General features: G+C 40.5%; 1 protein-coding gene across 1 annotated transcript in view; it reads left to right on the top strand.

Moving 5' to 3' along the window:
* LOC134752315 (kinesin-like protein KIF3A) overlaps positions 1–24,424 on the top strand; it is a 49,358-nt gene extending 24,934 nt beyond the window's left edge. The window contains exons 3-14 of the mRNA XM_063687985.1: positions 6,437–6,642; positions 7,555–7,685; positions 8,088–8,287; positions 8,426–8,623; positions 10,626–10,756; positions 11,593–11,645; positions 14,654–14,784; positions 16,566–16,642; positions 17,967–18,147; positions 20,040–20,276; positions 23,566–23,682; positions 24,174–24,424. Coding sequence (XP_063544055.1) covers positions 6,437–6,642; positions 7,555–7,685; positions 8,088–8,287; positions 8,426–8,623; positions 10,626–10,756; positions 11,593–11,645; positions 14,654–14,784; positions 16,566–16,642; positions 17,967–18,147; positions 20,040–20,276; positions 23,566–23,682; positions 24,174–24,293 — 1,782 coding nt within the window. The 3' untranslated portion in view covers positions 24,294–24,424. The remainder of the gene's footprint in view (positions 1–6,436; positions 6,643–7,554; positions 7,686–8,087; positions 8,288–8,425; positions 8,624–10,625; positions 10,757–11,592; positions 11,646–14,653; positions 14,785–16,565; positions 16,643–17,966; positions 18,148–20,039; positions 20,277–23,565; positions 23,683–24,173) is intronic.
* The last annotated feature ends 2,596 nt before the right edge of the window (positions 24,425–27,020 follow it).

The raw sequence follows: 27,020 nt of genomic DNA, 5'->3' as shown, positions 1-27,020 counted from the left end.
GCGATCGATAGTCGCATCTCTTTGTTCTCACGTCCCCCTCGCACCTACTCCGGTCGTACGAGTGTGAGTGAGACGATTGTGACCTACTTGGTCGGCCGAGTGACCTAGTTGGAAGCACACGCCTTGATATCTGACCCCGCACGTGGTACTTGTGTAAAAATGTAGGTGTAGACAACTTACTCAAAAATATGTGACATTTTCAACAAAAAGGTACCACATTGTCGCTTGTCGATAAGGTTGATTTCGAATTGAAGCTATATAGAAATAGTGCCTTATTGAGAACCGACAATAAGTACCCTTTTGGTTGAAAATGGCAAATATGTCCCATAGTTCTTAATTCGTTGAAATAAGTCCCCGGCAAGCTTGGCCGAATTGCACCTTCCCATACAAAAGTAGTTCCGCTCTCATTTTAAAACTACGTGTTGGATTGTAATGAAACTTTGCACATACAATGACATGGAGTATATTATCTATGTCTGAAATTAGTTTATATAGCTCGAGTTTAAAGAACAAACAAAATAGAGCAAAAACAAGTTTTGTATGAAAAATTTAAATATAAGTATAAGAAAACATTTATTGCCACAAAAAAAGAGAGATTACAGGAATATTAGTCATACTTATTATATTAAAAATAACATTGACAATTGGCATGCGCGACAAAAGGAACGGGCTCAGCATATTATGCATATTTGCAAAGATAGATATAACTCCGTAATAGATGGATACAGTCTAAGGAAAAAACGTGCCTCGAAAATTACGAAAATTTGATTCTCGATCAGATGGCGCCACTAGTTTTGGCCTACTCTCGTATAGAGGGCGTTGACTGTTTCGTTTGTTATTTACAATTTTAACGCATACCAGTGAAAGAACATGGGTCAAAATCATATAAAAATAATTAATGCAAATAAAAAAAATCATTTATCTATATTTAAATACATTTTAACGTATTTTTATAAATATCTTCATTTTTAGTTTTAAAGTGTGTCGATAGATGGCAGTGAATTTACAGTGGTTACAAAATTTACTATGACAGTACCGCTCTATCTTATTATATCCTCATTGCTAAAACAGAATAAAATATTAAGTGGGTCTCCCATACAACAAACGTGTTTTTTTTGCCGTTTTTTGCGTAATACGGAACCCTTCGTGCGCGAGGCGAGCACTTGGCCGGTCTTATTTTCCTGCAAGACAAGACGTTGACGCAAAGCATGTTGCTGACGTTGCGTTCCGAGAAAGAGAATATATGTATGTTAGCAGAAATAAGAGGTTTTGAAAAGGTAAGTTATCATCACACCTTTGTTACCAGGTTACCACAGAAATAAGAATGGTTATGGTTTTCTTGATGGACTTGAGGGCGGTGTTGCCCGTAGCCAATGTCACGTAAAAGGGTAGGAACAAAATAAATGCTCTTAGAGCACGACGCTGTTCGGTGGTTGTTGTAGTTGTCTCGTAAAACCGATAGCTGGATTTTACGAGAAGCACGTGGACTACCGGCCGTTGACTCCAAAATGGTGGTTAAACACGCTTTGAGATTAATTCTCCATTCACTGCACACTACCACATTAGATTATTGTATAATAAAGCTATCGATATTACACTTTAAACAATATTAATGAGCAAAAAACAAAGGAATTAATCACGAGGCTACTATCAAGATGGCGTTCGAACCGGAAGTCCGAAATAAGAATGTATTACGATCTAATATTTTCTAGAGATGCAACGGATAGTTGTTTGGCCGGATACCGGATGTTCGGCCTGACCACCGGCCGAATATTCGGTATCCGGCCGCCGAATATTCGGCCGGCGGAATATCTACATTTCGGTTTTTCAGGTGCGCATTGTGCAGGTTTTGACCTGTTTTCGTATTGAGCGGACTCATTTCTAGGTTCGAAATGAGTGCGCGTGCAATGGAATGTTTACCTTAAATTGTTTTTGTAGCCGGTCCCATATTGGGATACCCTCGTACAATTTAGGAGGGAATTAAATCTTCTCGGGTCCGTGGTGTAGGGTTGGAGCCGGCGTAGTTTTTATCGCGTATCTTTACTTGAAAATAATTGTAGTGTATAACTAGCCTTATGAACCGATTTTGCATGTACAACCAGCCTTAAAGTTTATAGTCTATGATTGTTCATTATTTTTAGTATGTGGGTATTTTTGCACTTTGTAATTTTTCCTCAGTCACCCGTTGATCACGAACGCTGTAAAGGGTTCGAAACGTCGGGATGTAATATAATATCAATATACGCGATATAATCCGTTTTCATATTTTTATTCATGTTTTAAAATAATAAACTAGTATGATTACGTCCGACCGTGACTGTTTCTTAAATCCAATTTGTTTACTCTGACATCAAACAGTTACTATCCAGTATCCGGCCGGATAATAGGTCACTATCCGGCATCCGGCCGGATATTAAACAAGGGCCTGATACCGGATAGTAACCGAATATCCGGTGCATCTCTAATATTTCCATATATTCATGCTCTGAAAGATGGTCATTGTTGTTCTGAAAAGTGTGCAGGAAGTGATACTTTTCTGCACTAGAGCATTTTGCTTTCCAAGTACGATTTTTATCATTTTTTTAAGATAAGCAATTGAAATTTGGTATTAAATGGATTTGTCATACAATTTCCATTCTGATATTTAACTTCCCATTGCATAAATAAAGATACCTAAATGGTTGATTGAAATTAAGTACCTACCCTCAAAAAATGCTATAAAAATTATACTTAGTCATGTTAAAAAAACATGTAATTTACTTTCCTCGTATTCGAAATGAAAAGTAGTGTTTAACTCGGGTTAAAGGCATTTCATCCCTTGGTTAACAATCTACTATTGGCTGTCACTGACTGTGACTACATTCACTATCAGATATTAGCGGAGCGGTTAGGGCGCTCAAAAATATCCGAACACCGTTAAAATAGATGGCGCTGTGTCTGAATTGCGGTACAGTCGCCAGCCAGTCGCCATCAAATGTGCCATTTTCAATCAAAAGGCTACTTGGCGGTTGTCAATAGTGCGCTATTCCATACAGGCTTCAATTTGTAATCAACCTTATTGACAAGCGACAATGTAGTACCTTTTGGTTGAAAATGTCACAAATATATCGCAGCGGCCAAGGTGCTCTTAAATATCTAAACTCCTTGTTTGCCAAGGCGCTTTGCGTGGACGTTCGCAAATTGCGGGCATTTTTCTCTATCACTTTAATTACGCCTGCATTGGAGTAAACGAGAAAGATCCCCGCAATTTGCTAATTTCGGTTTTCGCGGTAGCCCCTCAGATATCTCCGATATCATATATGAAAGAAAAGAAGAAAGAAAATACATTTATTTGACGCCACAACATAGTACATAAAAAAGAAAAGCATGCAGACAAAAAAACATTTGGACGCCAAAAAGGATCCCCACTCAGCATAGTGCCGCGGCAAACCGTGGCGCTGGTTTTCTGTGGGGACCTGTGGCTTAATCTAAAAATAATGTACAGCGCCATCTATTTTAACGGCAATAGGACTACTATACATGCGTCTTACTGTTCAATGTTAATATTGTAGAAATTGTTGTTATGATTTTTAAATAATATTACAATCTTTTGGTCACAATTATTAAGTCTAGCAACACAAATGACAAAACTGACAGTCCGGTTCTAACTAACCAAACAGGGGCGAGTATACGAGGGTAAATCAAAAAGTTCTTAGAAATAGGGTCAAAAACAAAAGATAATCATTGTTTTTATTTTTATTTTTCTACTTAATCTCCTTCTGTTTCAATACATTTTAAGTACCGTTTTTCAAGTTTTTTTATTCCTTCCGAAAAAAATGTTTTTCCTTGAGTCTCGAAAAACTCCTCGACAGCACTCATCACCGCATTATCGTCATCAAATTTAGTTTCACGGATGTGCTCTTTTAATTTGGGAAATAAGTAAAAATCACTCGGAGCTCAGTCTGGTGAGTAGGGTGGGTGGTTGAAGATCTCAAAACCAGCTTGGCGGATTGCAGTGACAGCCATCTGTGACCGATGAGCAGGAGCGTTATCATGGTGGAACAACACGCCAGCACGCAATTTTCCTCGACGTTTTTCTTTAATTGCCTGCCGCACTTTCGGGATCAATTCCGTGTAATAAGCACCTGTTATGGTTTTTCCTTTTGGCAGATAGTCAATCAAAAGGATACCATCCGTATCCCAGAAAACTGAGGCCATGACTTTCCCTGCCGTCGGAAATACTCGAAATTTCTTCATTGGCGGAGAAGACGGGCGTTTCCAGGACATGCTTTGCTTTTTCGTTTCGGGATCAAAATGGTGAACCCATGTTTCATCCATGGTGACAAAACGCCGATAAAAAGTATCCGGATCACGCTCGATAATTTTTAGATTTCGCTTTGAAATCTCCAAACGCAAATCTTTGTTCGCCTCGGTTAACATTCGTGGAACCCATCTGGCGGATACTTTTTTAAACCCTAAAACATCCGTTAGTATTGATTGCACGCTACCAAATGAACGGGGGTCATCTTCACAGCCAGATCTGCCTCTTTTAAATTCAGCAACCCAGTAAGCGACCGTAGAATAGGGTAAAGTATTAATGCCAACAGTTTGCTGAATATCCAAAAAAATGTCTTTGGTAGACATTTTTTTTAAACACAGGTATTTTATCACGGCACGCAACTCATTTTTTTCCATAATTGAACTAATTTGCTAACTTGTTGCACAAAATAATTAATTACAATGAAATGGCGGGAGAATTTCGAAAACAAATAACTGTCAAATAATACGTCATAATGACAATTTAAAATAAAAATAAAACTACGCGTAAAGAGGTTTTGTAAATATGTAGTTCTAATAACTTTTTGATTCATCCTCGTAAAAACGCCAATCCGACTTGTTTCCGGTCCGGTTCTAGGCGCCATGTTGGTTGAAAAAGGCGGATATGATGGTGACAACTATGGATGGTATAGAAAGGATGCCAATCTCTTATGGCTTATGGCAGAATTGTTGCAAAAGTGACCGCTTTCAGCTTTAAATAATAGTTCCTAATCTCTCCGGTGGCGCTAGTTAGGCTCTGGGACATGAGTCCACAAGGACATGAGACATGAACCATATAAGGCAACAAATAACCCGACCAAATTACGTAGATTGTTTTTGGTAGTATTTCGGTGTATGGTGGCGCCGCCTAATTAGTGTTTTTTGATGGACACTTTTCAATACATAGAGATTTGGCTCCTTTATATATTATAGTCTCCATGGTGACAACGCTTGATGAGTGCTGACGTATTGTTAAGACTGAATACTTTGAATATAGCCATATTTAATAAAATCTGTTACTTACAACAAAGATTGACTGAATTTACGAAATCTCAGAAGTGGGATTGGCGTTTTTATACTCGCCCCTGATTGGTTAGTTGGAACCGGACTGTCAGTTTTGGCATTTGTGATGCTAGACTTAATAATTGTGACCAAAAGATTGTAATATTATTTAAAAATCATAACATTGTATCATAGAGTAACTTATACTAGAGCGGTACTGTCATAGTAAATTTTGTAACCCCAGTAAATTCACTGCCATCTGTCGACACACTTTAAAACTAAAAATGAAGATTTATAAAAATACGATAGAATGTATTTAAATATAGATAAATATTTTTTTTTATTTGCATTAATTATTTTTATGATTTTGACCCATGTTCTTTTACTGATATGCGTTAAAATTGTTAAATAACAAACGAAACCGTCAACGCCATCTATTCGACTGTAGGCCAAAACTAGTAGCGCCACCTGAACGAGAATCGAAATTTCTTTATTTTCGAGGCACGTTTTTTCCTTAGACTGTATCCATCTATTACGGAGTTATTATTATCTTTGATTTTATTCATGCATTGTCATCAGATCACACAAGTGTTAGGTTTCGATAGGAGGCGGATTTAATATATTGATTCAAAAACTAATATCAATAGGATTCTAGGTATAATTATCTACATTATACTTATACATTATCTGCTGCTTATTAAACACAACTCTGTTGTCAAGAGAACAAGAGCGTGTTCTAATGTGGTATTTTCTATAAAAAGGGACCTTATTGTCGATAGAGCTTACGCCATTATAAACGATGCTCCGATATAAACACAATGCCGCGCGACGCTGTGCGGCGTAAGCGCCATTGACAATAAGGTCCCTTTTCATAGAAAATGCCCCAAATTAATTTAGACCCGTAGATATATGCAGAACCTTACAAATGTGGAATCCCATCCGAGGTGGTACATTATTATTTTGGTGTATTCCCATTTGTCCCTGCCGACACAGATGGGAATAGGTGCATTCATATGAATCATTCTCATCTGTCCCTGTCTCATGTATGGCTCACGTAGGACGGAGACAAATGGGAAACAACATGTTTTTCTTTAATGAAAAAAATAATATAACTCAAAAATATAAATGAAATTTCCAGATGGACATCTACGTGCAAACCGCGAGCCCGATCGTCGAGCAAGTCCTAAAGGGATACAACGGAACCATCTTCGCGTACGGCCAGACGGGCACCGGCAAAACGTACACTATGGCCGGCGCCACGGCCGCGCCCGAGCTGCGAGGCATCATACCGAACTCTTTCGCGCATATCTTCAGTCATATCGCTACGGCTAAGGACGATGAAAAGTAAGTGTAATACGCCGTGATGCCTTAAGGCATCATACATTACAAAGGTACTATAGTCGTCTACGGCCAGACGGGCAACAGCAAGAACTACTATGGCCGGCGCCACGGCCGCGCGCCCGCTGTGAGGCATCATACCGAACTCTTTCGCGCATATCTTCAGTCATATCGCTACGGCTAAGGACGATGAGAAGTAAGTGTAATATGCGGTGATGCCTTAAGGTATCATACATTGCAATGACACAATCATCGCTTACGGCCAGACGGGCACCGGCAAGACTTATACTATGGCCGGCGCCACGGCCGCACCCGCGCACCGAAGCATCATATCATACCGAACTCGTTCGCGCATATCTTCAGTCATATCGCTACGGCTAAAGACGATGAGAAGTAAGTGTAATATGCCGTGATGCCTTAAGGCATCATACATTACAAAGGTACTATAGTTGCCTACGGCCAGACGGGCAACAGCAAGACTTATACTATGGCCGGCGCCACGGCCGCGCCTGAGCTTCGAGGCATCATACCGAACTCTTTCGCGCATATCTTCAGTCATATCGCTACGGCTAAAGACGATGAGAAGTAAGTGTAATATGCCGTGATGCCTTAAGGCATCATACATTACAAAGGTACTATAGTTGCCTACGGCCAGACGGGCAACAGCAAGACTTATACTATGGCCGGCGCCACGGCCGCGCCTGAGCTTCGAGGCATCATACCGAACTCTTTCGCGCATATCTTCAGTCATATCGCTACGGCTAAAGACGATGAGAAGTAAGTGTAATATGCCGTGATGCCTTAAGGCATCATACATTAAAAATATATATATTCAGTCATATCACTACGGCTAAGGAAAATGTGCACAACTACGGCGCGATGAAACCTCTGACTATTAAACTTAATATTTTGTTAAAGGTTCCTGGTATGCGTGACGTACTTGGAGATATATAACGAAGAAGTGCGGGACCTGCTGGGAAATAATCCGCACCAATCGCTCGAAGTTAAGGAGAGACCAGATATCGGAGTCTTCGTCAAAGACCTCACAGGTTAGTGGCGTCAAAAACATGTAAATAATATTTGACCACGAACGGAACCACTTCCACAGAACGAGTAATAGTATTATCATATAGAACGGCCACGCCCCGCCCCGCCCCGACTCGAATGCCCTCGCCCCGCGACAGCAGATTGACGGCCGTTTGCCGGCCGCTCAGTACTGTTTTTAAACAACTTACACTATGACGCATGACGCGTGTACAGACGTGCCGTTCACACATAGAAACGCAAGTGATTTTTGATGTATAGTGTCCGCCCTGTGGTGTTATGTACTTGTTTTGTGCAATAGTGTTTACTACTATTATACATCTTTAAGCATTTCTTTTCCTTCACCTTTTTCTAAACAAACTTTAATTTCTAATTACTAAAGTCTACGCTTATTCTTTCATCCTCAGGCTACGTGGTGCACAACGCAGACGAGCTGGAAAAGATAATGTTCGTGGGCAACAAGAACCGCCACATCGGCGCCACCGCCATGAACACAGAATCCTCTAGGAGCCACGCCATCTTCTCCATCACCGTGGAGAGCAGCAAGAAGGGAGCAGACAACAAAACGCATGTTAAAATGGGAAAGCTGCACTTAGTCGACCTTGCCGTGAGTATATTACAGGGTAGCACGTAACGCAATTTTCGAAGATTTTTAACTCTCTCCCCCTCGTGTAACGCGCTGTAACATTTTCGTTTCAGCGGCTCAGACTCAGCTATTGAGCTGAGATTTCTTTGTTATTTCCAGGGTTCCGAACGCCAAAGCAAGACGCAAGCCACGGGCACGCGCCTCAAGGAAGCCACCAAGATCAACCAATCCCTGTCCGTGCTCGGCAACGTCATCTCCGCCCTCGTCGACGGCAAGAGCACGCACATCCCCTACCGGAACTCCAAGCTCACCAGGCTGCTGCAAGACTCGCTCGGGGGGAACTCCAAGACTGTCATGGTCAGTACACGCCACAGACCTCAACTATGTACTTGACAGCACGCACATCCCCTACCGGAACTCCAAGCTCACCAGGCTGCTGCAAGACTCGCTCGGGGGGAACTCCAAGACTGTCATGGTCAGTACACGCCACAGACCTCAACTATGTACTTGACAGCACGCACATCCCCTACCGGAACTCCAAGCTCACCAGGCTGCTGCAAGACTCGCTCGGGGGGAACTCCAAGACTATCATGGTCAGTACACGCCACAGACCTCAACTATGTACTTGACAGCACGCACATCCCCTACCGGAACTCCAAGCTCACCAGGCTGCTGCAAGACTCGCTCGGGGGGAACTCCAAGACTGTCATGGTCAGTACACGCCACAGACCTCAACTATGTACTTGACAGCACGCACATCCCCTACCGGAACTCCAAGCTCACCAGGCTGCTGCAAGACTCGCTCGGGGGGAACTCCAAGACTGTCATGGTCAGTACACGCCACAGACCTCAACTATGTACTTGACAGCACGCACATCCCCTACCGGAACTCCAAGCTCACCAGGCTGCTGCAAGACTCGCTCGGGGGGAACTCCAAGACTGTCATGGTCAGTACACGCCACAGACCTCAACTATGTACTTGACAGCACGCACATCCCCTACCGGAACTCCAAGCTCACCAGGCTGCTGCAAGACTCGCTCGGGGGGAACTCCAAGACTATCATGGTCAGTACACGCCACAGACCTCAACTATGTACTTGACAGCACGCACATCCCCTACCGGAACTCCAAGCTCACCAGGCTACTGCAAGACTCGCTCGGGGGGAACTCCAAGACTGTCATGGTCAGTACACGCCACAGACCTCAACTATGTACTTGACAGCACGCACATCCCCTACCGGAACTCCAAGCTCACCAGGCTGCTGCAAGACTCGCTCGGGGGGAACTCCAAGACTGTCATGGTCAGTACACGCCACAGACCTCAACTATGTACTTGACAGCACGCACATCCCCTACCGGAACTCCAAGCTCACCAGGCTGCTGCAAGACTCGCTCGGGGGGAACTCCAAGACTATCATGGTCAGTACACGCCACAGACCTCAACTATGTACTTGACAGCACGCACATACCCTACCGGAACTCCAAGCTCACCAGGCTGCTGCAGGACTCGCTCGGGGGGAACTCCAAGACTGTCATGGTCAATACACCTGTCATATATGTCTGTCATCCTGTATATGTATATAACAGTTGCGTTCCACTTTTTAAAAAACTAAAAATTTTGCCTTTGCCTTGTTTGTACTTAAGGGAAATATGCGCAGACAAGGCCGGCTGTCATGAATCTCTTGTACCATCCTCGATGCCATAAAGATATATACAGGAGAAATGTCGCTAACATTTGTATAGTGGTCTACAATGAACTCCCGGAGGACATAAAGGTGCTCGAGGGCAATTTTTTTAAGCGTCGCCTGACGAACTGGCTTCTAGACCAGTGCCACTATAGCGTAAAGGAGTACCTCGACCGCGGTTCAGTTCTAGGATAAGAATTGGTTTTCGTGCCTCTAGGTTAGAATTAGTTTTGAATGTATTGTTATTTGTACAAAATGGACATTTTAATTATTAATTTGTATTAAGCTTCATTGATATTAAAAACTGTAATAGATGTCATATATTAAAGAAAAAGTGACGAAGCCCTCCAGTGGTGAAGGCCGGAAGTAGTGTGACTACTTTAAAAAACACAAATCAAAATATTTAATAAAATAATTTGATTTGTTCCCAAACTTGTTCTTCATTGATATGTTATTTATTTTTATTATTTTTAATTTAGATGTATGGCTTATAAAATAAATAAGATTAAAAAAAAAAAAAAAAGATTGATTTGATTTGCACGTTGGCATGCAGGCAAGATACACAGTACATTTATAAATATGTAACATCCCATTACTGTATCTAAGCAAATAAATATTTCTGATTTCTGATATAATATTGTTTCAAAATGTATATTTTTATTATTCTTATACAGATCGCAACCATCGGACCGGCGGAGAGCAACTATGTGGAGACAATTAGCACTTTGCGCTACGCCAACCGCGCCAAGAACATCGAGAATAAAACGCACGTCAACAGTGAACCAGGCGACGCTCTCCTTACAAGGTAGTGTAGATACGTGTAGATTACAACTAAAAGGCCATGTACATCGAAAACAAGACGCACGTCAACAGTGAACCAGGCGTCAACAGTGAACCAGGCGACGCTCTCCTTACAAGGTAGTGTAGATACGTGTAGATTACAACTAAAAGGCCATGTACATCGAAAACAAGACGCACGTCAACAGTGAACCAGGCGGCAACAGAGAACCAGGCGACGTTCTTCTTACAAGGTAGTGTAGATACGTGTAGATTACAACTAAAAGGCCATGAACATCGAAAACAAGACGCACGTCAACAGTGAACCAGATGACGCTCTCCTTACAAGGTATGGACTGTTGTAGTGTTTAAAGTGTAGATTACAACTAAAAGGCCATGAACATCGAAAACAAGACGCACGTCAACAGTGAACCAGGCGTCAACAGTGAACCAGGCGACGTTTTCCTTACAAGGTATGGACTGTTGTAGTGTTTAAAGTGTAGATTACAACTAAAAGGCCATGAACATCGAAAACAAGACGCACGTCAACAGTGAACCAGGCGTCAACACTGAACCAGGCGACGTTCTCCTTACAAGGTATGGACTGTTGTAGTGTTTAAAGTGTAGATTACAACTAAAAGGCTATGAACATCGAAAACAAGACGCACGTCAACAGTGAACCAAGCGTCAACAGTGAACCAGGCGACGTTTTCCTTACAAGGTATGGACTGTTGTAGTGTTTAACGTGTAGATTACAACTAAAAGGCCATGAACATCGATAACAAGACGCACGTCAACAGTGAGCTTGGCGTCAACAGTGAACCATGCGACTGACTTAATTACAAACTTAATTGTATGTTGCAGGTTCCAACAAGAGATTGATCAACTTAAGAAACAGTTGGAAGAGAATGAAAATGGTAAGCGCTCTTTATTACGACATATCTCGAAAAAAACACCGGCCAAGTGCGAGTCGGACTCTCGCACGAAGGGTTCCGTACCATAATGGTACGTTTTTAAAAAACGGCAAAGAATCACAAACAAACAAATGCTAACAAAACCCTGACCTGTATGTTGACCTCTATCGTGTTTAGTTCTTTTTTAGTTGTAGGTTAACTTAGTAAATACTAACACTAGTTATTAGGTACTTAGCTAACAAACTAACTAAATCTATGGATTGTTATGATCTGCAATAAATGATTATTTAATTTTTTTTTAAACAATATGGTAACAAAAACAAATAAGAATAATAAAAAATTCACTGCCTTCAGTATCTTCTACATTAATATGGTAACAAGAAAATAATGTATGTTACACTGACTTCGGCATATTACAAAGAAAGAAATAAATAAAGAAAGAAAGAAAATACATTTATTTAACGCCACAACATATTACATATGGAAATAAGACATAGAGATTAACCTCGTGAGGCTAAATGTATGCATGTATATGCATTCTAATTTGAACCTTTTGATGTAACAAATAGAGTAGCATTTCTTTTGTTTCACTGCATTGTAAAACAAACTAAATTCGTCCCAATTTACTTATAGAATAAGGTTCAAATTAAAAAATGAAAAACTTTATATAGTGCATCTTACGAGGTTAAAAAACATTGGACGCTAAAATAGGAACTCAGCATAATAGGGTATTAGGAGGATAGTCCTTCCTCCTTTATGGCATTCCTCGCAGCCGCTCTCGCCTCCGGCGGCAGCATCTCCACCACGGCATTGATGAAACTGGATACCCTTTGCGGGGTCAAAAAACTCTTCAATACTCCCAGTATTTCTTGAAAATCCATTCTTCCATCCAAGTCCTCCATCTGAGGCGCTGCCATTGCAGACACTATGAGACACAGTATCAAAAACTTCAAGTATTTCATTATTTTTGAATTCTTCAAGCGCTGATGTGTAAATGTACTATCCTTGAGATGTAGAGGTTTTTATATATTATGGCGTAAAAAGGCCATTTTTAATTAGGGTTCCGTTAGCCAAAGGGTAAAAACGGGACCCTATTACTAAGACTCCGCTGTCCGTCTGTCCGTCCGTCTGTCTGTCACCAGGCTGTATCTCATGAACCGTGATAGCTAGACAGTTGAAATTTTCACAGATGATGTATTTCTGTTGCCGCTATAACAACAAATACTAAAAACGGAATAATATAAATATTTAAATGGGGCTCCCATACAACAAACGTGATTTTATTTGCGGTTTTTTTCCGTAATGGTACGGAACTCTTCGTGCGCGAGTCCGACTCGCACTTGGCCGGTTTTTTAGTTACTGAACTTGTATGTTTAATAGTGCATTAAATTAGTATGTCACAGATTTTACAACTATCCTGTTGATAAAATAATAATTTCACAGTTATATTATTGTATTATTACATCGTTATTTTTTTCTTGTTCTAGATAATGTATTTGTTACAGTTCTAGTTGAATAAAAACGATTTATTTATTGATAACATAGAGTAACTTATACTAGAGCGGTACTGTCATAGTAAATTTTGTAACCCCAGTAAATTCACTGCCATCTGTCGACACACTTTAAAACTAAAAATGAAGATTTATAAAAATACGATAGAATGTATTTAAATATAGATAAATGATTTTTTTTATTTGCATTATTAAATATATTTTTATGATTTTGACCCATGTTCTTTCACTGATATGCGTTAAAATTGTTAAATAACAAACGAAACCGTCAACGCCATCTATACGACTGTAGGCCATAACTAGTAGTGCCCTCTCGAGAATCAAATTTTCTTGATTTTCGAGGCACGTTTTTTCCTTAGACTGTATCCATCTATTACGGAGTTATATCTATCTTTGATTGATAATAAATAGCATTGCACCCGTGCGGCGGGCGAGTCGCTAGTAGAGGATATAACCAAACGGAGTAGTCATTAACAGGCGTTCCCCTCTGTCGAAAATAGTCGGCCAATGGTCATACACAATGTATGGACTGACATTAATCTGACATGGCTATTTTTACGTTACGTATACATTTGACGTTCCTCTCCCCCGCAAAAATCGACAGACTTTTTTGTACAGAAAATTACAGACAAGGCGTCTCCGTTTGGTCAAAGATAGATATAACTCCGTAATAGATGGATACAGTCTAAGGAAAAAACGTGCCTCGAAAATCAAGAAAATTAGATTCTCGTTCAGAGGGCGCTACTAGTTTTGGCCTACAGTCGTATAGATGGCGTTGACGGTTTCGTTTGTTATTTAACAATTTTAACGCATATCAGTGAAAGAACATGGGTCAAAATCATAAAAATATATTTAATAATGCAAATAAAAAAAATCATTTATCTATATTTAAATACATTCTATCGTATTTTTATAAATCTTCATTTTTAGTTTTAAAGTGTGTCGACAGATGGCAGTGAATTTACTGTGGTTACAAAATTTACTATGACAGTACCGCTCTAGTATAAGTTACTCTATGGTTTGGTTAACTATATTATTTGTGGTATTTTCTATAAAAAGGGACCTTATTGTCGATGGCGCTTACGCCATTATTAACGATGCTCCTATATAAATACAATGCCGCGCGACGCTGTGCGGCGTAAGCGCCATCGACAATAAGGTCCCTTTTTATAGAAAATGCCTCATATCCTTTAAGGATTAACTAGCACGAAATCTTCCTCCCATTAGCTCGATTCCCTTTACACCCTCAGATCAGGTTGAGACCGCTCAACCGATCTGCGCTGGAGCGAAAACTCTTTAGGAGTATTCCAGCGTAGCAAAACCCGTCTCGTGTGATGCGGAAGGGTCCTGGATTTTCCCCAGGCTACCATCCCCCCACACAGTCCTACCGCTCTACTTGCCCCCCCTGCAATAGAGCCCAAGTCAGGTTAAAAAAAAAAAAAAAAAACTTCGCGTATTAGCAAAGTAATATTTTGGTATTAATGTTGTCAACTTGTACAGAGTTGGAAGAGGAGGGGGAGGCTGAGCTGAGCGAGGGCGAGCTCACCGACGACCCCCTCACCGAGTCCGAGCTGGACTCGCTCGGCCCCGAGGAGCGCAAGGAGTTGCGCAGGCTGAGGAGGGAGGAGAAGGTAAAATACATTATATAATCACATTTATCTTAAACTAGAGACCCGCGAGCGGCACAGGATCGGTCGGAGTGGCGAGCCTTGGGGGAGGCCTATGTCCAGCAGTGGACGTCTATCGGCTGACATGATGATGATGATGATGATGAGAGACCCGCCCCATCTTCGCACGGGTTACACAAAACCTTAACAAATGGGGGCTACTGTTTTTGTGCTCACCAGTTGGCGCCACTGTAGATGTAGGTCCAGAAAAACAGATTTCAAAATTCTTCTATGCTTATTTTTATAAAATCAATACGTTCTAATATACACAAAGGTATTTATTTTATTTTATTTATTTAGGAAACAAACAGTCACATACAGATAAGTTTAAACTTGCAGATATACAATAAGACCTAGTTCCATTAATTATAACATACTGATATTGATAACAAGTTGAAACAGGGCTTGTTCGGCTCTGCCTTTTTAACGTCTAAATGTGCCATTTTTTCAACCTGTTTAATTTTGCATATATTTTAGTTGGCACTTTTAAACCACTAACATTTATTGAGCTATATCTATTTTATAACCATGATTAATCAAAGATGGACAAAGATTTACCACAATTCTGAATAAGGAGTGAAAACTCCCGATAAAAAGCTTGAAACCCCTAAAACTATGCATTTGACATTTTGAAAGACCTCCATCTACAATAGCGCCCCTAGCGGCGGAATTAAACGCGGTAGCCCTCATTGTGACATTCCTCAATCTTTTGCAGGACGAAATTTGCTTATATCTCTATACAAATAACCTGTCAGTGTCCTTATGGCAAGCGACAATGTGGTACTTTCTACTTGAAAACGACACAATTAGCTCCATGCATGAATTTATTTTTATTTTTGGATTCATAATTTATATCGTTGGAACACCGGAAATGATAATAATACTTTTGTAAACCTTAACATTATTTTATTAAAAAATATTTAAAATGTTGAAACGCTCATAATTTTTGGCGCGAATTCGACAGAGCGTGATGACGTCACACGTTGGGCGGCCCAACTGACGTTTGCTACTAATGACACTAATCTGTCCAACGCGTGACGTCACGTGGCGTTTCGAGCGTTTCGCTCACTAGCTTTTCGCGGGCAAATTTTTGTACTTTTTATTTATAATTTTAAGTGATTAAATGGTAATTTAAAAACGGAAATGCATTTGTAACATGATATAACGGTAACAAACATCCGAATAAAACATATTTCGTTCAAATATAAACTTCATGCATGAGGCTAATTATACCACTTAAACCTTCCTCAATAATCACTATTGATCGGTGAAAACCGCATAGAAATCCGTTTACCAACACAAATTGTATCATCCAAAATCGACTATTATTTTCAATCGAATGATACAATTAAAATACTTTTTAGGATTCCGTACCCAAAGGGTAAAAACGGGACCCTATTACTAAGACTCCGCTGTCCGTCTGTCTGTCTGTCTGTCACCAGGCTGTATCTCATTAACCGTGATAGCTAGACAGTTGAAATTTTCACAGATGATGTATTTCTATTGCCGCTATAACAACAAATACTAAAAACAGAATAATATAAATATTTAAATGGGGCTCCCATACAACAAACGTGCTTTTTGATTTTTTTGCTGTTTTTTTCCGTAATGGTACGGAACCCTTCGTGCGCGAGTCCGACTCTCACTTGGCCGGTTTTTTTTAAAGAAATTGTTAGGTAAATCACATTTTAAGTTTTGTCATTTGTCTCTATTCACCCCGATTGAGGGTACCTTTATATTTTTAGGTAAAACTCAATCGAGAAAAAGCGAACCAAGCAAGAAAGGTGTTGGAAGAGAAAAAGGCAGAGTTGCAGAGAACCAAGTAACTATCCCTTTTCCATTCAATGGGGTTGGCCGGTCGAAGTGTTTAGCAGATGGCGCCAGCATAGCTTGCCCTGTCAATCCCTAGAATTGTGTCAATTTTTTGTTTTTTTAATGCCCTGGATGCCAAACCCTTTAAGCCAAATCTCATAGAAAAAGGGGCAAGCTATGATGGCGCCATCTCTGCAAACCTTTGACAGTTGCCAACCCCATTGTAGAGAATTTTTACAGAATACTCTTTGGAAGATTTTAATATTTATTTATTTTGCCTTAATTTTTTTTCTAACAATATTTAAATACGGGCACAAATGTAGAAAATACAACCATTTGACGAGTTGTTTCTTCACATCTTCCAATTGGGACATTTGGGACTGTTTTCAAGACAGGAAAATGCAAAAAAGCCCGTGAAAGTTACTTACAGAATAAATATATTAATACTGATTTAAACTTTCACGATTTTTGCTCATTATTATTTACAACGACGGGACTTAATCGCGTAAAATAAGTTTTAAATTTACCTCCGACGTTTCGAGGACGGAGTTGTCCCTGGTAACATCCCTAGTGCGCAAAACGTTCAAGTTAATAAACAAGACCAAGTGCGGGTAGTTCGAAAAACTCGCGCGCCTAGAAGATGTTGATGTCAACTTTAGCCAGTCTTCTCCGAGACCACGGGGACAACGCCGTCCTCGAAACGTCGGAGGTAAATTTAAAACTTATTTTACGCGATTAAGTCCCGTCGTTGTGAATAATAATAAATATTTTAATACCACATTATAGTTGAGCGTTAGCGAAGGTCTCCGTTTCAGCGATAAACTATGACGGTTCTATTAGGCTATATATTATTTTAAACTATTGCAGTGCCATCTGTGTTAATGCAGTTCCATCGGTTTGCCGCTGTCACTGTCACATTTCGCAAGAAAGAACGGGAAAAATCATGCGCGCCAAGTGTCCATTTTGATCGAATTTTGTCGAATTTTATTTATTTTAAAAATGTTACCTTACAATATCGAAATTCGAAAGCTATCAAATTACTATTTAAGTTAAGATTGTTTATGCTTCTTTTTTTGTTTATAGTATCACATAATAAATAATCGAGTAAAGTTTGATTAAAAGTCCGAGTTAGAGGTTACTTTGGGAATTGATTGTATCGAGCGAAGTGTCATAATTCATGTATCGGAAGCTATGTTATTAAAGATAATATAGTCAAGAACTACATATATTTTTTCCACGTCTACGAATATCAACGCCTCTTAGAAAAACATGATCATATAAGGAGATTTTTCGCCTTCTGGTTCACGCGTTTATCCCCATTTTTACCTCCTCAGGAAACAGCAGGAAGAGCTGAAGGACAAGCTGCAGCGCCTGGAGTCCAAAGTCCTCGTCGGCGGCGAGAACCTGCTGGACAAGGCTGACGCCCAGCGCAGGCTGCTGGAACAGGCTTCCAGGGAGCTGGAGCAGAGGAGGCTCATCGAGCTGCGGCTGCAGGAGGACCTGCAGAAGAAGGAGGTATGGGACACCTGACTACTATTTCAACCACGGTGACAGGTGCGACAATTGTCGACATCACTGTTACTGACGTCACAGGCCTCCATAGGCTACGGTAACCGCTTACCATCGGACGGGCGGTGTGCTTGTTTGCCACCAACATTTTAATTAAAAAAAAAAAACTCCATTATATCGCCAATAAATTAGTACTTATTTTGCGAAGCTAATGACAATTGTCGCAAGAAACACGACAATTGTCACGAAATTCCGACAGTACTCATTTCCTGTCAAAAATTACCGAAAATTCTTTAAATCTTGAGACAGTTATCATCATCGAAATTTACCTATCTTTTAATATTGTCTTCGGTTACCGCGATAGTTACTCATGAAATAAAACTATGAAAACGGATTATATTACGGGCGTTGACCACGAACGCTGTAAAGAGTTCCAAACGTCGGGATGTATTATAAATTCAATATACGCGATATAATCCGTTTTCATAGTTTTATTTCATTACCTATCTTTTGCCAATATAATAAAGTTTTTTTAAATAATACAATGATGGTGCCAAACAGGAATACGGCCCGCCCGATGGTATGCGGTAACCGTAGCCCATGGAGGCCTGTGACGTCAGCAACAGCGATGTCGACAATTGTCGCACCTGTCACCGTGGTGAAATAGGGGCGGATAAGGCTAACAGGCTTTTACAGCTTGTACAATGGGCTATGCTCTGAAGAATTGTTTGACATGATGCCAACGGCCGCTTTCTATCACCGCACCGCTCGCCATCGGCAGGGTGTTCATCCTCACACCCTAGCACCTAAATGGTCGCGTACTGTGCGGTTTAAGAGGAATTCCCTCCCGCGTACGCTTCGGCTGTGGAATGAGCCCTGCCGAGGTCTTCCCGATGATCTACGACGGGGTTCTTCAAAAGAGTGTACAGGTTTTTAAAGGGTCGGCAACGCGCATGTAATATCTCTGGTGTTGCAGGCGACTGCTTACCATCAGGCGGGCCGTATGCTTGTTTGCCACCGACGCGACGTGGTACAAAACAATTTACAACTTGCTCATTGATTACTTCTGCAGTTGACTATACTCTAAAGAATTTCTGATGGACAAAGACGTTTCGATTTCTCAAATTTAACTTTGTATGTCTCCATGGAAGACCAGCGTCAAGATACCTGAAAGGTAACTTGACATCAAGCTGAGGGGAGACCTTTTCAGTGACGTTTATGTTTTATATTAATAAAAGTGTTGTATTACATTTAAGCAATACTGTAAGCGTCCTGAATAAATTTATTTTTCTCAAAAATGGACGGCAAAGTCGACGTTGCCGGTTAAAAAGTAGGTCGCGAAGTGCGTTGTTTATGGTCAGTCAAAAAATTAAAAAGTTAAAAAACATTGCAGTCTCGATTTCGGGACTGCAATGTTGCATACAAATTCCATTATTTGTCGAGTTACAAACTTTTTAAAAGTTGAAGTGACCATATCAAATGAAGGCAAAGGTCCATTAAACAGACAAACAGATGATCAGTACTTATTATTATAATGTTGGTACCGCGACTATTTAGGTGTCTCAAATAGGTTGGCGTATTTTCAGCAGAAAAATACACTTCTATTTTTAATTTAAAAAAATAAAAAGGCGGCAAAGCAAATCTTTTTACTTTTTTCTGTGAAAATATATACATAAGAGCGTTGCTTCTGTAAAATATTTATATTATATTTGTTATTATTGCGCCATTTTTGAGAAAAGCACTATATATGACTCGGCTGGAAGGCTACTTGCTGGCTTCGGATTCAATTAAACGGACTCCCAAGGTCGTCCGTTTAAAACGAATCCTCAGCCAGCAAGTAGCTACTTCCGAGCCTCGACAAAAATGTACTATTCTTTCTTCTTTCTTTCTATTTATAGGCTGAACGTCTAGACTTAGAAGAGCGTTACTCCTCGCTTCAAGAAGAGAATGCAGCCAAGACCAGAAAACTCAAGCGTGCCGTCCAACTCCTCAACTCCGCCAAAGCGGAGTTAGCTGATCAGCAGAGAGAGCAGCAAAGGGAGATGGAGGGGATCCTGGACTCCGTCAGGGCTTTGAGGAGGGAGATTCAGTTGGCAGACTTGGTGCTGGACTCGTACATACCCAAGGAGTATCAGGTAGGAGTACCAAGCACCAACATTAGAAAGAGAACATTTTAGGCTTCGCGTGGTTGAGTTAGCTGATCAGCAGAGAGAGCAGCAGCGGGAGATGGAAAGGATCCTGGACTCCGTCAGGGCTTTGAGGAGGGAGATACAACTGGCTGATCTGGTGCTGGACTCGTACATACCCAAGGAGTATCAGGTAGGAGTACCAAGCACCAACGTTAGATAGAGAACATTTTAGGCTTCGCGTGGTGGAGTTAGCTGATCAGCAGAGGGAGATGGAAGGGATCCTGGACTCCGTCAGGGCTTTGAGGAGGGAGATACAACTGGCAGTCTTGGTGCTGGACTCGTACATACCCAAGGAGTATCAGGTAGGAGTACCAAGCACCAACGTTAGATAGAGAACATTTTAGCCTTCGCGTGGTGGAGTTAGCTGATCAGCAGAGGGAGATATAGGAGATCCTGGACTCCGTCAGGGCTCTGAGGAGGGAGATTCAGTTGGCAGACTTGGTGCTGGACTCGTACATACCCAAGGAGTATCGGGTAGGAGTACCAAGCACCAACATTAGAAAGAGAACATTTTAGCCTTCGCGTGGTGGAGTTAGCTGATCAGCAGAGGGAGATATAGGGGATCCCGGACTCCGTCAGGGCTCTGAGGAGGGAGATTCAGTTGGCAGACTTGGTGCTGGACTCGTACATACCCAAGGAGTATCAGGTAGGAGTACCAAGCACCAACATTAGAAAGAGAACATTTTAGGCTTCGCGTGGTGGAGTTAGCTGATCAGCAGCGGGAGATGGAAGGGATCCTGGACTCCGTCAGGGCTTTGAGGAGGGAGATACAACTGGCAGATCTGGTGCTGGACTCGTACATACCCAAGGAGTATCAGGTAGGAGTACCAAGCACCAACGTTAGATAGAGAACATTTTAGGCTTCGCGTGGTGGAGTTAGCTGATCAGCAGAGGGAGATGGAAGGGATCCTGGACTCCGTCAGGGCTTTGAGGAGGGAGATACAACTGGCAGTCTTGGTGCTGGACTCGTACATACCCAAGGAGTATCAGGTAGGAGTACCAAGCACCAACGTTAGATAGAGAACATTTTAGCCTTCGCGTGGTGGAGTTAGCTGATCAGCAGAGGGAGATATAGGAGATCCTGGACTCCGTCAGGGCTCTGAGGAGGGAGATTCAGTTGGCAGAGTTGGTGCTGGACTCGTACATACCCAAGGAGTATCGGGTAGGAGTACCAAGCACCAACATTAGAAAGAGAACATTTTAGCCTTCGCGTGGTGGAGTTAGCTGATCAGCAGAGGGAGATATAGGGGATCCCGGACTCCGTCAGGGCTCTGAGGAGGGAGATTCAGTTGGCAGACTTGGTGCTGGACTCGTACATACCCAAGGAGTATCAGGTAGGAGTACCAAGCACCAACATTAGAAAGAGAACATTTTAGGCTTCGCGTGGTGGAGTTAGCTGATCAGCAGCGGGAGATGGAAGGGATCCTGGACTCCGTCAGGGCTTTGAGGAGGGAGATACAACTGGCAGATCTGGTGCTGGACTCGTACATACCCAAGGAGTATCAGGTAGGATACCAAGCACCTTGGTTTCTTGTTTCATTCACGGGATGCCCCATAAGCAGTGATGTCGACTGCCCAGTCGCCTATTCTGTACATTTCCGGGTCAATAAGTAACGATCGTACCTGGCGGCAATAGCGGCTATTACCATAGAGTAACTTATACTAGAGCGGTACTGTCATAGTTAATTTTGTAACCCCAGTAAATTCACTGCCATCTGTCGACACACTTTAAAACTAAAAATAAATATTTATTAAAATACGATGAAATGTATTTAAATATGGATAAATGATTTTTTTTATTTGCATTAATTATTTTTATGATTTTGACCCATGTTCATTCACTGATATGCGTTAAAATTGTTAAATAACAAACGAAACCGTCAACGCCATCTATACGACAGTAAGCCAAAGCTAGTAGCGCCCTCTGAACGAGAATCAAATTTTCTTGATTTTCGAGGCACGTTTTTTCCTTAGACTGTATACATCTATTACGGAGTTATATCTATCTTTGCTATTACTAAGACGTCTGTCCGCCTGTCACAAGGTATCTCATGAACCGTGATAGAGAGACAGTTGAAATTTTCACAAATGATGTATTTCTGTTGCCGTTATAACAACGGGGTCCGTTTGTTTGACATAATTATTGAATGTCATAATGTAGTGATTGTCATATTATCATCAGTCATAATTCTGAAACCGTTAACTTTTCAGGATTTTCCTCAGGTTATACTATAGATAGGTTAGGTTAGGTTTGTTTTATGGCAATCCTGAAAAGTTACGTGTTTCTGAGAAAAACCAAATTATGACTAACGAAAATGTGGACAAACAATACATTATGACTTAAAACTATATGGGGAACAATAGAGATCCTATAACAGCAAATAAAATAAAAAAATTAAGTGGGGCTCCCATACAACAAACGTGATTATTTTTCCTTTTTTTGCGTAATGGTACGGAACCCTTCGTACGCGAGTCCGACTCGCACTTGGCCGGTTTTTGAGACACTGGTGCATGCAATGACAACCAGTGCCTCACAAATGGAGAGTCAACTCGATCTGTGACGACCGCTAGAACCGTTTGTGAACCGTCGTCGGGATAAGGTGTTTCATATGATTCGTTGAAGGTTGTCATCAGGGATGTTGCGGATGCCGATTTTTTGACATCCGCGGACACGGATGCGGATGCGGATTTTTAAAGGCTCACATTCGCGGATGCGGATGCGTATGTCGAGATTAGGCAAATAAAAAACGTATAATATTACACTTCAGTAATTTTTATTTAAAAAAAAACTGTTAGTATTTGAACAAGAATATAGGTGCCCCACAATCGCATTACTATACTAAAGTCTAAATAAAACGAACTTTTTACTTCTTGTCGCTGTCCGTCATAGGCTAAAGTGCTCGATCGACGAATCACAAAAACGAAACGAGATTCCTATTATTGGCTAATGACCAAATTATCTAGCACTTATGCCGCTGCTAAGACGTTCCTGTACCTACCTGTTCCACATCCGCATCCGCATTAAGCTCCGCATCGACTTTATGCGGATGCGGATGTTGAAAATAATGCGGAAGTTCCGCGTTTGCGAATACGGATGTGAATATTCGCAAAATCCCTGATTATTAATCTGAGAATTGAGTGACTTGTAAAATGTATTTTATTTTACCAATAAAGATCTGTATATCTGTAACATTACCAATAGAAGGTAAAACTGAGTGTATGTTTGTCTGTTAAGGCGCTGATCGAGCAGTACGTGCACTGGAACGAGCAGCTCGGCGAGTGGCAGGTGAAGTGCGTCGCCTACACCGGGAACAACATGAGTGCGCCCGCGCCACCGCGGCAGCACAAACACGTGAGTGAGATACTAGTAGCTTTACCCAACATCACGCTAGGTGGCGCTGAACCGACCGCGGCGATTCCTACACCGCGCCACAGAATAAATAATAGTACTACCATAGAGTAACTTATACTAGAGCGGTACTGTCATAGTAAATTTTGTAACCCCAGTAAATTCACTGCCATCTGTCGACACACTTTAAAACTAAAAATGAAGATTTATAAAAATACGATAGAATGTATTTAAATATAGAATGATTTTTTTTATTTGCATTAATTATTTTTATGATTTTGACCCATGTTCTTTCACTGATATGCGTTAAAATTGTTAAATAACAAACGAAACCGTCAACGCCATCTATACGACTGTAGGCCAAAACTAGTAGCGCCCTCTGAACGAGAATCAAATTTTCTCGATTTTCGAGGCACGTTTTTTTTAGACTGTATCCATCTATTACGGAGTTATATCTATCTTTGCTAGTAGTCAAATAGCCTATTGTGTTGCAGATGGATCCGCCAGATCTATCTTGCCGCTACCTGTCGTACTCGGCCGTGAACGTGCGCCCGCGCCCCGCCGGCTCCGCCGTGCCGCGTCCGCACACCGCCGCCGTCCGCGCGAGACAGTAGACACTGATTTGAACCGTATTACTTGTGCAATAAAGCTCATAATTGGGTGGTAGCTTTTGATGTAAGACGTTACGATATTCGTTGGTTAGAATTGAGCACTGTGTGATGGCCGTGGCTATTTAGCTACCGCATGTTTTTTTTTTTTTTTTATGAAATAGGAGGCAAACGAGCAGACGGATCACCTGATGGAAAGCGATTACCGCCGCCCATGGACACCCGCAACACCAGAGGGGGTTGTAACTGTTGTAAGTGCGTTGCCGGCCTTTAAGATGGGAATACGCTCTTTTCTTGAAGGTTTGAAGGTCATATCGGTCCGGAAATACCGCAGGCGACAGTTCATTCCACAGTTTAGCTGTGCGAGGCAGGAAGTTTCTAGAGAAACGCATGTAACATTAAACATGTTCTATATGGGAGTTTTTAGAAAAACCGTCCACTTTTGGGTTATTTAGACTCAGAATCACGAATACTATTGAATGAGACAAAGAAAAAGTGTCATATTTCATATTTATTTATTGCAACCATGGTTTTATAGGTATTACAAATTCTTGGTAGTTCCACATGGACCCCGTGGGGGCATACCAATATTACATGTATGTATTATTATGTCTCCAGTTTTTCATACAAATGTTTGGTGTCAGTACAGATACAGATAGTTTATTCAAAACGCAAAGTTACATGTCATCAGGTACATATTCAATTTAATTTATTATTTATAACTATTATTTATTTAATTTATTATTTAAGTATTTTAACGGTCCATACAAAATTTATGTGAAAATGCGTTACAAAACTGACTTTTTTTTTCCTTTTTTAAATCGAGTCCTCGTGATTCCGAGTAAAAATAACCTAAAAGTCGACGGAATTTCGAAAAAAAGTAAATGGTACACTTTTAAGTGAAATTACCCATATATTCGATTAGTAAATCTGACATTTGATTTTCATTTTTGAACTGCCAGACACGAACAAAATTGTCAAACGATTTTCACCAGCAGTGTGCAAATGCTGTCAGATACCTTGTAATATTATCTGAAACTTGCCCTTAGTAAACATAATTGTATCAAAGAGAATTAAGAAGACATAGCGCTAACTTCATACCATAGAGTAACTTATACTAGAGCGGTACTGTCATAGTAAATTTTGTAACCCCAATAAATTCACTGCCATCTGTCGACACACTTTAAAACTAAAAATGAAGATTTATAAAAATACGATAAAATGTATTTAGATATGGATAAATGATTTTTTTTCTTTGAATTAATTATTTTTATGATTTTGACCCATGTTCTTTCACTGATATGCGTTAAAATTGTTAAATAACAAACGAAACCGTCAACGCCATCTATACGACAGTTGGCCAAAGCTAGTGGCGCCCTCTGATCGAGAATCAAATTTTCGTGATTTTCGTGTCACGTTTTTTCCTTAGACTGTATCCATCTATTACGGAGTTATATATATTTGTTCATACATAGGTTTTGTTACCAAAAAGACTATTAGTTTCGTAGTCGACATCTAGCGTCAAGTAGCGGAACTATCAGTACTGCTACTCGACAATAGATGTCGCGACAAACAAGAAGTCTAATGCTCAACGATTTTCAGCTAATATTATAACCGAAGTAACTGGAACTCTATTTTCACTACGGTTACGGTAACAAAACCGATGTATGGAGTGAGCACTGTATGTCTTTTTAATTCTCTTTGGTTATGGCTATTTTAATTGATGTAATATTTATTTAATAAAAATATTTAGTTTAGGTTATGTTACAATATACAGTATACAAGAACAAAACTAGTTTTTGGTTATTTTGAATTGTATTTTTTGAAACAAAATGATTAGTCAATGTAAAAGTATTTTTATACATAACCAAATCACATTTGTATTGCTAGAATTAATTATTCATGTTTAGTATTTTAATACTAGTCGCATTCCAATGATTTTATTGTTTGTTTTTGATATTTTTAAACAGTCATATAATGCTTACTTATTTGTAGTTTTTTCAACGAAAGAATTTTAATATTATAAACATCAAAAGTCGAAAATATGGTCTATGTTGGATAAAAAAGTAATGATCTCTCTGTTGTTTGTGATTTTAATTGTATTATGTGCTTTCGCACGACGTATTGATTTGTATTTTTCACTTTAACACACTAATATATTCAATAAATATTAATTTTAATAGCATACTCAATGTTTTATTATTAACCTCTATCGTAAAGGTGCAAGGTGGTTACATTTTTAGGGTTCCGTACCCAAAGGGTAAAAACGGGACCCTATTACTAAGAATCCTCTGTCCGTCCGTCTGTCTGTCTGTCCGTCTGTCACCAGGCCGTATCTCATGAACCTCACCAGCTAGACCGTTGAAACTTTCACAAATGAAATATTTTTGTTGTTGCTATAAAAACAAATACTAAAAATTAATAAATAAAATATTTAAGTGGGGCAACAAACGTGATTTTTTTGCCGTTTTTTGCCTAATGGTACGGAAACCCTTCGTTTTTTTAAATGATATATGAGGCAAACGAGCAGACGGATCACCTGATGGTAAGCGATCACCGCCGCCCATGGACGCCCGCAACACCAGAGGGGTTGTAAGTGCGATGCCGACCTTTAAGATGGGGATTACGCTCTTTTCTTGAAGGTTTGAAGGTCGTATCGGTCCGGAAGTACCGCAGGCGACAGTTCATTCCACAGACTCCACAGTTTAGATGTCGCGCTTCTTGCGTGAGTCC

This window comes from Cydia strobilella, chromosome 24 (assembly GCF_947568885.1).
Source record: "Cydia strobilella chromosome 24, ilCydStro3.1, whole genome shotgun sequence".
Classification (NCBI taxonomy): Eukaryota; Metazoa; Arthropoda; class Insecta; order Lepidoptera; family Tortricidae; genus Cydia; species Cydia strobilella.
Note: the sequence above shows the minus strand (reverse complement) of the source record. Positions and strands in the feature narration are given on the sequence as shown.